We start from the raw sequence: 11,685 nt of genomic DNA, 5'->3' as shown, positions 1-11,685 counted from the left end.
GAACAAAAGAAGAAAGGAAAATTGTGTGTGTGTGTGTGTGAGTTAATAGTAGGGAAGTTATGAAAGCTCCTCACACACCCCCAATACATTTTCTGCACATGTATGCAGTGAAATTCAAAATTAAAGACGAAGTCTTTAATTGATAATAATAAAAGAAATTAATTATAAGAGTCTACCTATCTTTGTAAATAATAATAAATAAATCTATAAAAGGAGCGCAACTATGCCATCGCGGTTGTGGTAAGCCAGCGCTAAATTCTCGAAAATTGTCCTCTTGAAGTCCCATTACCCATGGCAATTTTCTGTCCAAAAGTGAAAATATATTTTATATATGTATATATATATCTCATATCGTCCTTTACTTTTTTCTGGGGGTAAAATTGAGAAACTTTGACAAAATACAGGTGGCATTTCGGGATATTTTAAAACTACAGGAAGCATTTTGCAAAAAGGGCCGGACTTCCCTCTCCTCCTCCCTGCTCTGTGTAGCGAAGCTCGACAAATCCCGTCAATGGCGGTCGCTACTCTCCCCAAGTAGCCACGGCGACCATCTCCTTGCGCCACCGGACTCCAGTTCAAGTGGGTGCCCCATTTCTCTGTTGAATTTGTCCCCTTTTCCCAAAGCGGAAACTTATTTTGAAAAAATTCGTCGTGCGGTGGTCGGTTTAGCCATCTCAGCGGCTCGCGGCGGTTAACGGTAAGCAATTCGTCTGCGTAATGATTTGGTTATTGAGTACGTTCAGCTTGCAGTTTCATTCTTAACAGTAGAATGAGCGCCGACGCTAAAGACTAGCAGGCAAACTGTTCGATAAAATAGCTGAACCAACATTGGTCCCATTTAATTTGCCTGCTATTGGTTGGAGGAGGAGAGGCTGCTTCGTCCTCGTCAATGGCGTGTAGGGAGCTCTGAGGGTAGGGGCATGGAAATGGAGTTGGCCATGCTGAAGCAACTCATCGGTCAGCTTCAGGAGCTCTCTGACCTCTACGGCTCTCACTACCACCTCCTCCGACGCGACCATTGCCCCCTCGACAGTCCTCTCCTCTCTCCACGATATGCGTTTCCTCAGCTCGTAACTAATGGCCGCTCCTGAATTTCTTCGGTTTCTGCTCTCCCTTAGGTTTCCTGTTGTCTGCGATTTTAGGCCTCGTTTCTCAGATTTCCGTTTTAGTCGGCCTCGGCAATGTGCTCGACGAGCTGATTTCATCAATTCCTTTTCCTACTTTTCTTTTTCCTGTTCAAGGATTCCATCAATCGTTAAGAGCTTTGTAATTTCTGTTCTAGCGTCCAGTCCAATGCTTCTTGTTCTCGCCAGTTCTGACACTTCGTGTGCTTCTCCTCTAATTCAGGAGATTTGTTGATACATGTGTGAGGAATTCCTTGATCTGTGATGTAGGCCCCATTTCCTTTATCAGTGGATGCTGTACCTGTTGTTCAACCTGGCTGATCTTAACTCCTCAATTGAATCTGATACCAGTTTCTGTCTGTGTTGCTTTAGCTGCGATTCTTTTGTTTGTGTCAGAAATTTCGATTGGAATTACCCATAGATAGCTTCGTAGAACCCTCGCATTATTCGTTGCTTTCTCATTTTCTTGCTTCTTCCGCATGCGTATGTAATGGAGCTAGCAATGGATGGAGGATTCAGTGCTATATTGTGATTTCCTACTTTTCTTCTTTTTCTACTTAATTTGACACTGGATGTCGTATTGTTTATCGCAAATGTAGCAGCAATCCGACAATTGAGGTAGAAGTTAATCATAAAGCACCAATTTGCCATGGAAGTGACCTCTAAAAATGAGCTTCCCGTCACTCTGTATAACTTTTTACTAATTTTTTCCGGTGAAGTAAAAATCTCTGGTAAGACAAAGAATTACGTTTTCTTTTCAAAAAAGTTAGAAGGCAAAGAATTACGTGTTGCCTCTGTCTCTCTTTGTTGACTTTATTTATGTGTGTGCAGATTTTGATATTATCTGCTGGTTGTGGTTCCTCAAGGTTAGAAGTAGATGTCCTCGGTGATGTATTTATTCTAGGTTGGAGTTGGATGTCAATATTAATCCTCAACTGATAGCTTTCCTTCATTCACAGCTTCTCGAACAATGATTTTATATCTGAGCCAGTATTGTTTCTTTTTTCAACTTCTTCGTGCTTGTGTAATTTTGTTAAAAGTTATATTAATATTCTTAGAATTCTTTTTTTACTAATTTCTTTTTTAGTACATGGCGCAATACACATGCCTTTGCCTAGTATACTTACAAGTCATGACAACTCCCCCTTTTTTCATGAATATTATTGAGATAACCATCATACACTTGTGAACTAGCTGATCTCAATTTCACATAAAATATGCTTCCTTCGATTACGGTTTTTGCATTTCTGCAGCTGATCTAACTTGCCCGAGCACAGTGTCTCTGTCAAAGATATAGGCTGCCTGTGCTTGCATTTCTTGCTCCATTCTCTTGTTTTCATGGTTGCCCATGTTTCCTGTATCTGGTCTTGGCCAAGACTTTGCATGCAGATGATTGCTGAATGCTGCTTTATTTGGCTGCATTAGCTTCTGTATTTACTCTACGCTTTTCCATGATCTTCTATTAGCTGAATCTTTTTTCTTGCTTGAAGGCTGCTATCAGTGCTCTCTTAACCTTTTGATTGTGCTGGTTCTCTTTCTCTGTTGGTCAATCTCTGGTGGAATTTGAGAAGAGTAACAATCCATCACATATCCTGATCTTAAACCGTCCACAGAGTGGAGGTGACTGGCTAAAGATGTGTTTTAATGTCTATTGCTCGACACGTTCCATCATTTTTTGCTTGACTGATTGTCTGACCATATTGTCGGACAAGGCTTGCATTTCCTTCTTATTTGCTGTCTAAGCCTTGCGTTCACATGACATGCAACTTGTAAAATAACCTTCTTTGCCAGTAATATCTTATCATGATGATGCACATTCCATTTTTCTTGGAAGAAAATGTTGTCCTTGCTCTTCATATTTTTCTGTAGTTCATGTACGCTTCTTTGCCTTGTGGATGAAATACTCCACTACTAGATTTTTTTTCTTTTTTCTTTTTTTTCCTTTTTGGGTATAATATAGTGCTGTATATGTGAGACTGCCTGTTTAGCCGCCCTCGAGTTACAGCAAATTGTGACTGAAATATAAGTTGAAGTGGTATGCATCTTGAAAGAATGGGGATTCGTTTCTCTCTCTCAATATGCAAGGAGATTGGCTTGAAGTATTCGAATGTGTAATCTTTTATCTTCTTCAATTATTTGGTTAAATTAAATGATCCTTGTGTTCTCTCATGTTTTATGGATTGCAATGCGTTGCAGGTACAAGTTTCAAATCCGTGTTAAGAGGATGGCTAGGATCATGTAGACGTCTGAGGAATGCACGGATTTGCTCTCCTCAGGAGAAGGAAATTCATCGCATTGCCTTATTCATTCATTTTCTACTCTTCTTCTGCTTCAGCTTACCGTCATACCCTGCGAAATTATGACCTCACCACTTGCATTGCAACCTTACAGTCATGTGCTCAGCAGCAGGATCTCGGAAAAGGCAGAGAAACCCATTGCTATATGCTCAGAAATGGCCTCCTGGACTCCCCCTCATCTATCACCAGCCTTATCAACATGTACTCGAAATGCAACCGGATAGGTTACGCTTTTGGCATCTTCAATACTGCATCACCCGATCGCAATGTTTTTGCATATAATGCAACCATTGCCAGTCTTGTTGCACATGGGCAAGCTGAAAAGGGGATTGAACTATACCGAGAAATGCGAGAAATTGGTATTATCCCTGATAGGTTCACATTCCCTTGTGTTATAAAAGGCTTATCTGACCTCATGAATGCTTCAGAGGTCAAAAAGGCTCATGGGTTGGTGTTTAAACTGGAGCTAACTTTGGATGTGTTTGTAGGCAGTGCCTTAATTAATTGCTATTTAAAGTTTGGGCTAATGCAGGAGGCAGAGATGTTGTTTGATCGATTATCCACAAGAGATGTTGTGCTGTGGAACTCAATGGTTAATGGTTATGCCCAGACGGGCCAGTTAGATAAGGCTCTGGAAGTCTTCAGAGAAATGTGTGAAGTTGGAGTAGTCCCCAGCAGATTTACGGTCACAGGGGTTCTCTCGGTTTTCTCTGAGATGGACGACCTTGAAAGTGGGAGAGCCATTCATGGGTTTGTGGTAAAGATCGGGTATGGCTCAAGCGTTCCAATTTGCAACGCCCTGATCGACATGTACAGCAAATGCAAGTCTATGGAGGACGCTTTTGAAATTTTTGCGACAACAGAGGGAAAGGATTTATATTCATGGAATTCGATAATATCAGCACATGAGTCTTCTGGTGATTATGATGCGACTTTGAGGCTCTTTGGGAAGATGTTGAGCCGTAGAGTTCGGCCTGATTTGGTCACAGTCACAACCGTCCTTCCAGCTTGCTCTAATCTAGCAGCTTTATCTCATGGTAAGGCAATTCACAGTCATATTTTAGTGAGTGGAAACCGCTATGATACCAATGATGTGCTCTTGAACAATGCTATCATGGACATGTATGTGAAATGTGGGAGCATGAGAGATGCATTGTCAGTCTTTGAGAATATGAGAAATAAAGATGTGGCTTCATGGAATATCATGATCATGGGCTATGCCGTGCATGGTTATGGCAATGCGGCATTAGATTTCTTCAGACAGATGCGTGATAGAAGATTTAGGCCGGATATGGTAACTTTTATTGGGGTTTTATCGGCATGTAGCCACTCTGGTTTTCTCCGACAGGGCCGCGAATTCTTGGCCCAAATGGAATCATTATATGGTGTGGTACCAACCGTGGAGCACTACACCTGCATAGTTGACATGCTGGGTAGAGCCAACCAGCTGAAGGAGGCATACGAGATCGCACGGTCAATGCCATTCGAGTCCAACTCGGTCGTGTGGAGGGCTCTATTGGCGGGTTCTCGGCTCCACGGAAATGTAGAAATTGCAGAGATTGCCTTGACGAAGGTGCTCGAGCTTGACCCTGGGCACTGCGGAAGCTACGTATTGATCTCCAACGCTTATGTGGCAGCAGGTCGTTATGACGAAGTCATAGATGTTAGGGATCTGATGAGGCAAAAGAATGTGAGGAAGGTCCCTGGGTGTAGTTGGATCGAACTTAAAGATGGTGTTCATGCTTTTATTAACAGCGACAAAACTCATCCCCTGAGCGACCGTATTTATGCAGAGCTACTGTCATTAACTGCTCGTTTGTCCGAACAAGGGTACGTTCCTGGCACTTGAAGTTGGGCTGGATGAGGATTATTCTTTCGTGCGTTCGAAATTCAAACACTTTATCACTAATTCCAGGGGAAATAATCTTAACATGTACCATATCTTTTGGAGATAGCTATCATGTAATATCAATCCCATGGAATGGGAGGCTTTTGCTCAACCACCATCTTTTAGTTTTGTAATCACAAACATCCAAAAAAAAGTTGACATAAAAAATGTCATGAATACATAACCAAACAAAAAATTGTCGCAGATAAAAGGAATTAACTTTCATAAAAATAAATAAAAAAAACTAACAAACTTGGCGTGTTTATTATGCCTATAAAATTCGTATTAACAATTATTATTGAATTTCAATTTCTCATTCATATAAATATGAATTTAACTTTTAAAATAAAAAAGAAACCTTCTCTGTTATGTATATTTTATATATTTATAGTTACAAAATCCGTGTTAAAATTATAATTTAAATGCAATTTCTTATATATTATGAATAGTAAATTCAATTTTTTTTATTTTTTTAATTTATAAGACACGTGCAATGCAACGTACTGCCTTAAAAACCTAGTATCAATATATAAATGATGGGCCAATATGATCTTGCGATTATACAAGAAATCATACGATAATGTAAGCTTAATAAAGGCCGGTTCACCAGTTCAACTGAGAGACCAGCCGGTTTTGGCGCAAAACCAATCCATGCACTCGTTACCAATCCATAAAAAGAGGTGGTAGAGGGTTTTTTTTTTTTTTTTGTAAAGAATGGATTTTTTTAAAAAAATAAATCCAGCAGCTGATTGGCTCCATATTTTTTTTTTCTGAAGCTTTTCCTCAGCCTATGATTATATATATGATTTGCATCACGATGCAAATTATATTGTTCACTTATTTAGTTTTAAAGTAAAATTTTAAAATCATATTTTAACTTAATTCTATCAACAATAAAACAAAATAACTTATATAAAGTCAAATGGTGAGTTTCATTTATATCACTTTTTTTTTACAATAAAATAAAATAATTCATACAAAATCAAATGGTGAACCCGATTTATATCACTCTTTTTCAAAATCAAAATATGATTTTAAAATCCTATATTAAAACCAAACGCAGTAATAATCAATCGCAACGCAAATCATATAAAACCTTAATCGGGCCGACGCACTTGCCCATCACTATGATTATATGATTTGTATCGTCAATCGCGACGCTTTCTACCCGGATCGATGAAATGTATCGAGAAATTTAAAAGTTCAATGCCGCAAAATGCATGTATACATTTTTTTGTACAGCTCGTGGGCTCTCTCGTAAAATTGAAAAATAAAAGTGGCTTTGGGAGACCATCGAATCCTCTGAGGCACCGAGAGGCATCTCTGGCGCACGCGGCACAGTGGATGTAAAGCCTCGAAGACGACTCGATTACTCGAGTCCTTGGTTTTCGCATTATTTTCTCGACAAAGTAATAGAATTTCTTCGATAAATTAAAATACCATTTCACTCGTGTTATATATCCCATCAATTGTTCCAAAAATTCGCTTCAATTTAATTTATGCCGTGGGTGTGGTCGGCTGCAGCGTCACTTATCCATGGCGATGTTGAAAGACTATTTTGCCCCCGGAAGATTGTACTAATCCCCAGTAGAACCCACCCGAGCCTCAATCCTCGCGCCATAACACAGTGCCCTGCCTGAGTGCCTGCCCTGCCCAAAAAAAATAAGGGAAAAAAAAGAAGAAGAAGAAAACTGCAGCCAATGGGAAAGAGAGGCGTGTAGAGATGAAGAGAGAGAGAGAGGGAGACCCGGCGCCCGGCGGTCCGTTCAATTGCACGCTCCCCTCCTTTGTCTTCCTCCACGCGCCGCCCTCTCACTTGCCGTACTCTCTCTCTCTCTCTCTCTCTCTCTCTCTCTCTCTCTCTCTGTTTTAGACTAAATGAAAAAGTCCGATCCAAATTATTAATCTATTAAGTGAAAGAACTCATTTATATAGCGTTCAACGACGAAATTAAATTTGATTTTAAGCGGTGAAAATAAAAGTGATTGAAAAAAAATACGTGAGAGAATTAAAAAAAATAAAAAAATGATTGTATTGTTGAATAGAAAAAAAATATTAAATAATTGAGATAATTTAATAATAATAAATAATTATAATAATAATTAATAAAAGTACGAGAGAATTTGAAGAAAAAGATAAAAAAAAATTAATGATTACGTTGTTAAATCGAGAAAAAAATTAAGTTAAGTATGTTTTTGTAAATAAACATACGCCTATAAATTTCACATCAATTGCTCATACAATTAATGTGAGACAAGTTGCACTCTTGCAATGGATTCATCCATAACATTCGTCGTTCATAAGGGCTTACATCCTCGTTGGTCACGACATACATATTCGGGCCACCACTCCGAGGTTAGCTTTGATACCAATTGTTATAGACTAAACAGGAGCCCGACCCAAGACTAGTACTCTAGGTGGGAGAATCCGTTTAGTCTATAAACATCGCATCAATTGTTCATATAGTCAATGTGGGATAAGTTTCATTCCTTGAAATTAGTTCAATCCATGACACTCGATGGTAGCTTTCACAATACCCTCAAGTATTAAATGTCCCGTCACTCTTACATGGATCCCCCCGCAATTTCATAAGGGGCAATGTTCTCGAATCAAATAGTAAGGAATCTCTATGTTACAGTAGAGTGAGAAGTTTTCCTTCTCTCAGTCGATCCCATCACCGTTGAATGGATTCTCTGTCGGTTTCATAAGAGCCAATGTTCTCAAGATATCCTTTATTCAAAAGAAAAAAAAATACATATATGTGATTAAATCATGCATGTCCTCTGTATGTACACCATACATGATGATTTTACAAGAGTAAAGAATTACAGTATGAAATCAATCTGACTTAGATATTTAATCCGCACAATCTGAAGCAGTCTTGAATTATGGGATCATCCTTGAAAATGAGTGACGGATCGCGCTTTGGCCTCAACTGGTTATGCAAGAGCCTCTTTGCTTGCATGTTAGATTTTTTTATCTGGACGAGCGTATGGAATTATTTCGATGGTATTTCAGTTATATATATATATATATTCATTTATAAAACATGATATAATATATTAATAAACAGTCGTATTTCTTAATGTATATTATTTAACCGCTTGTCGGTCACGGTTAAGAGGATTATGAGGAGTGGATTATAGAGGGTTGTAATAATCCTCCATAATCCTTTCTATCCTGCGATTCAAGCAAGCCATAAGCGCACCATGTAATCCCGATATAAGGTGTTTATCTATTGGATTTCTTTTAATATCTATGTATAAATTTTTTAAATTTTTCGGTAGAAAAACGGGACAGGGGCGCAACTAAAACCAACAATACAGAAAATTAAACTGAAACAGATCGGAGGTGAGGCTGCTTCAGCAAGCAAAGTCTTGATGTTGTTCGGAGGTGTCTGGTAGATATTTACCAAATAGGACTTCTTTATTTCTAATGTTCTTTCTTCCAATGCGAAAAATTAATCAGAGATTTTTATTTTAAACGAATCCAAACAACGATCCATATAATCAAGAGAGTACTAATTAATTTCTTTTATTTAAAAAATAAAACGTCACATGATAGATATAGCAGCAGCTAGACTATATCCATCCATGGATAAAACTTTAAGAGTCAAATATAGCAAAACTACATGCAATTTAACAGATTTTTATAGGGAGAAAAAAAAGAGGAAGAAAAAAAAAAAGATGGAGAATTGGCCGCTTTTTTTTCACAAAAAAAAAAGAAGAAAAACAGAACAAAATATCGTGCGACAATGTCTGATGTTGCTTACCTAAGTGATTTTATAGCATTTATTAAGAGTTAGAAAGAGGATATACCATTATAGACAAGATACATGCCTCCAATTGATGAGATAAATAAACAGAATCAAATTTTGAATAATTATGTCCTTCGAGTAGCCCACATGTCACATAGAAAATTCTCTGAGACCCTGCTCTATAAATAAACATCAAATTTTCCTTTTTTTTTTAAAAAAAAGCCATAATATGTAAAATCAATCCAAACTGGGGGTTTGATTTTAAATTTTTTTTTAACTCTACTCCATTTATCTTCAATTCAACAATACAATTATTAATTATTAATTTTTCTTTAATTTTTAATTATTTAATTTAATTTTAATACTAAATTCTCCTAACTATTCATTATTTTTTCTACAATTCAACGACACAATCATTACTTTCTCTCAATTTTTTTTTCATAATTCAACTTTCTTTCAAACATAACTTTTTTCTTATAATTTAACAGCACAATCATTATAATTCAATTAAAATAAAAACTTAACTTAACTCAACTCCATTTCCAAATAATCCGTAAATTGTGTTGAGTTAGCAGCACAGTGCAACCAATTAAGGATAAAGCGGATGCTAAAATGTGGATTATCCCTCAATTCATATGCTTTTGCCGAGTTTTACTTAAAAGGCATCATATAATACCTGATTATCAAAGTGAGAAAGGGGGTTGAAGCACAATCAGGTTCACCAATCACTAGCAGCGAATCTGATGAACCAACTAGTCAGCTTGCTTTCGGAATTGATTTTTTAAATTAATTTATTAAGTGTTATAACGATGAGAAATCTTATGCATGCGTTTTGGCACCATGCTCATAGAGAGGCTAGAAAATGAGCAAGAACATCGATGATCATGCGAAGCAAACTATTGGCGTTGAGAATAAAGGCTCAATATTGCGGGTTGATTCGACCACGACATACGAACGAAATTCGATCTCATCGCGCGGCTTTTAAGCAAATTCCATTGCCCTCTCTAGCGAGAGGCTCCCTTCTTGATAGCTTTCTGTCTTTCTCGATTTCAATACCCATTTCTTTGGTTTCCTCGACAGTAAAATCAAGTAGGATTGACAAATATTAAGGCCGGGAACGTTGGAAATGGGCTCAATTCACCTCTTCTTCTTCTTCTTTCTATCAGCAATGAAGAAGGAGGTAGGAGACACGCGCCAGGAAGAGAGAGTGGGGAAAGGTGTATATAAAACCCTGAAAAAGAAGGGAAGGCGATTTCCTTTACTCTCTCTCTCTCTCTCTCCAATTCTCTGTCTTCAACTCTCTTGACTGTCGAGTGGAGAGGTATTCATAGAAACAAACCCTACTCTCTCTCTCTCTCTGCGCTGAAGACCGCCATAGCCACCATGAAGATAAAGCACAAAGGCAAAATCTACCCATCTCCCTCTTCCTCCTCCTCGTCTTCGGCCTCTATGTCATCTCCCTGCAGCAGAGATGTCCTCTCTGTCATGAAGCTCCTCCCTGCAGCCATCCTAGCCCTAGCCTCCGTCCTCTCCCTCGAGGACCGGGATGTCCTGGCCTACATGATCATGAGGTCCCTCAACAGCAGCAACATGTCGTCGCTCAGCTCCGAGAACTCAAAGGGCAGCAAGAGGAGCTCCAAGAAACAGCCCAGCGGTGGAGGTGGAGCAGCTGGAGGTGTAGGTGGTGGGACGCACAAGCCGCCGGTTTTTGGGTGCGATTGCTTCGACTGCTACACCAGCTACTGGCTTCGCTGGGACTCATCCCCCAACCGCGAGCTGGAGTCTGATGCTGTTTCCATTTCCACTGCTGTGGATGAACTCCGTGCTGTTGTTGTTTCAACGGAGAACGAGGCGGCCGTGCCAGTGACTTCTCCGGAGGAGGAGGTAGAGGTGGAACCGGCAGCCGCGCCCGAGGCAACCGAGGGCATGGGCCGCGGTGGGTCGCCGGAGCTGGGGGTGGTCGCGGTAGCGGGGTCGACAGGAGGCAGCCACCACAAGGGCCTGGCGAGGAAGGTGCTGCCGGACGTGTTGGGGTTGTTGAATTCCCGTTTATGGAACCTTTGGGGTCCGAATGTGTAGTAAAAAAAAAAATCAAATCATTTTACCTTCTTTTTTCTTTTCTTTTTTTGGCTTCTTTTTAATTTTTTTGGGGGGGTTGGTTCCTTCTCTCTTTCCTTCTTTATTTAAGTTCGTTCTCGAGCCAAGCGAAAAATGATATATCGTTATGATATTTTTTTTTTCTTTTTTTGAATTTATTGTCTCGTCTCGTCTCGTCTCTGGTCAGTAATTAATATTCCGCTGCTGCCTTGGAATTTAATTATCTCCTCCCTCCTCATTCTCTTTTCCCTATGGTTCATCTGCTTCCTCCGTTTCCTTCGGATGCACGCCGGAAAGTTTACAGCGGTCGCCGGCGGGGAGTCGTTGTCTGGCCGAGGAGGGTGTCCGGTCTATTGTCCGAGAAAACACTCCTTACCTATTTACAGCCAGTCCATTTGGCTTAGGGAGTAAGATTTTGTGTGATTAGGTGGGAGATGTTTTGTTTTCGGTAGGGTCCAGCCAGGGAGTGAGCTACGGGAATGCCTCTTAGTGGGTTGTGTGGGGATAAATAATTATCAAAAG

The 11,685-nt window shown here is 39.5% G+C and overlaps 2 protein-coding genes across 5 annotated transcripts; both read left to right on the top strand.

Annotated features, from left to right (window-relative positions):
• The first annotated feature begins 257 nt into the window (after positions 1 to 257).
• LOC116211423 (pentatricopeptide repeat-containing protein At3g14730) lies at positions 258 to 5,443 on the top strand. Of its 4 annotated transcripts, XM_031545798.1 has the most exons (4): positions 258 to 697; positions 1,348 to 3,235; positions 3,321 to 3,406; positions 3,516 to 5,443. In XM_031545798.1, exons 2-4 carry the CDS (start codon positions 3,232 to 3,234, stop codon positions 5,268 to 5,270), a joined length of 1,845 nt encoding a protein of 614 aa, XP_031401658.1. In that variant the 5' UTR covers positions 258 to 697; positions 1,348 to 3,231; the 3' UTR covers positions 5,271 to 5,443. The 4 variants fall into 4 exon arrangements, with proteins under 4 accessions (XP_031401658.1, XP_031401659.1, XP_031401657.1 ...); XM_031545799.1 differs by lacking the exon at positions 1,348 to 3,235 and having other exon boundaries at positions 260 to 697; XM_031545797.1 differs by having other exon boundaries at positions 260 to 697; positions 3,321 to 5,443.
• A 4,867-nt stretch (positions 5,444 to 10,310) lies between these two features.
• Positions 10,311 to 11,383, top strand: LOC116210662. Its single transcript, XM_031544628.1, has one exon. It carries the CDS (start codon positions 10,450 to 10,452, stop codon positions 11,143 to 11,145), a length of 696 nt encoding a protein of 231 aa, XP_031400488.1. The 5' UTR covers positions 10,311 to 10,449; the 3' UTR covers positions 11,146 to 11,383.
• Positions 11,384 to 11,685: the final 302 nt, after the last annotated feature.

The sequence above is a fragment of the Punica granatum genome, chromosome 6 (assembly GCF_007655135.1).
Source record: "Punica granatum isolate Tunisia-2019 chromosome 6, ASM765513v2, whole genome shotgun sequence".
NCBI classification, from domain to species: Eukaryota; Viridiplantae; Streptophyta; class Magnoliopsida; order Myrtales; family Lythraceae; genus Punica; species Punica granatum.
This window is presented reverse-complemented; position numbering and strand designations above follow the sequence as displayed.

Bases quoted from the DNA above. Each gene is read 5' to 3' on its own strand.
- LOC116211423 (XM_031545796.1), top strand. From the start codon at position 3,378: ATGCACGGATTTGCTCTCCTCAGGAGAAGGAAATTCATCGCATTGCCT.
- LOC116210662 (XM_031544628.1), top strand. From the start codon at position 10,450: ATGAAGATAAAGCACAAAGGCAAAATCTACCCATCTCCCTCTTCCTCC.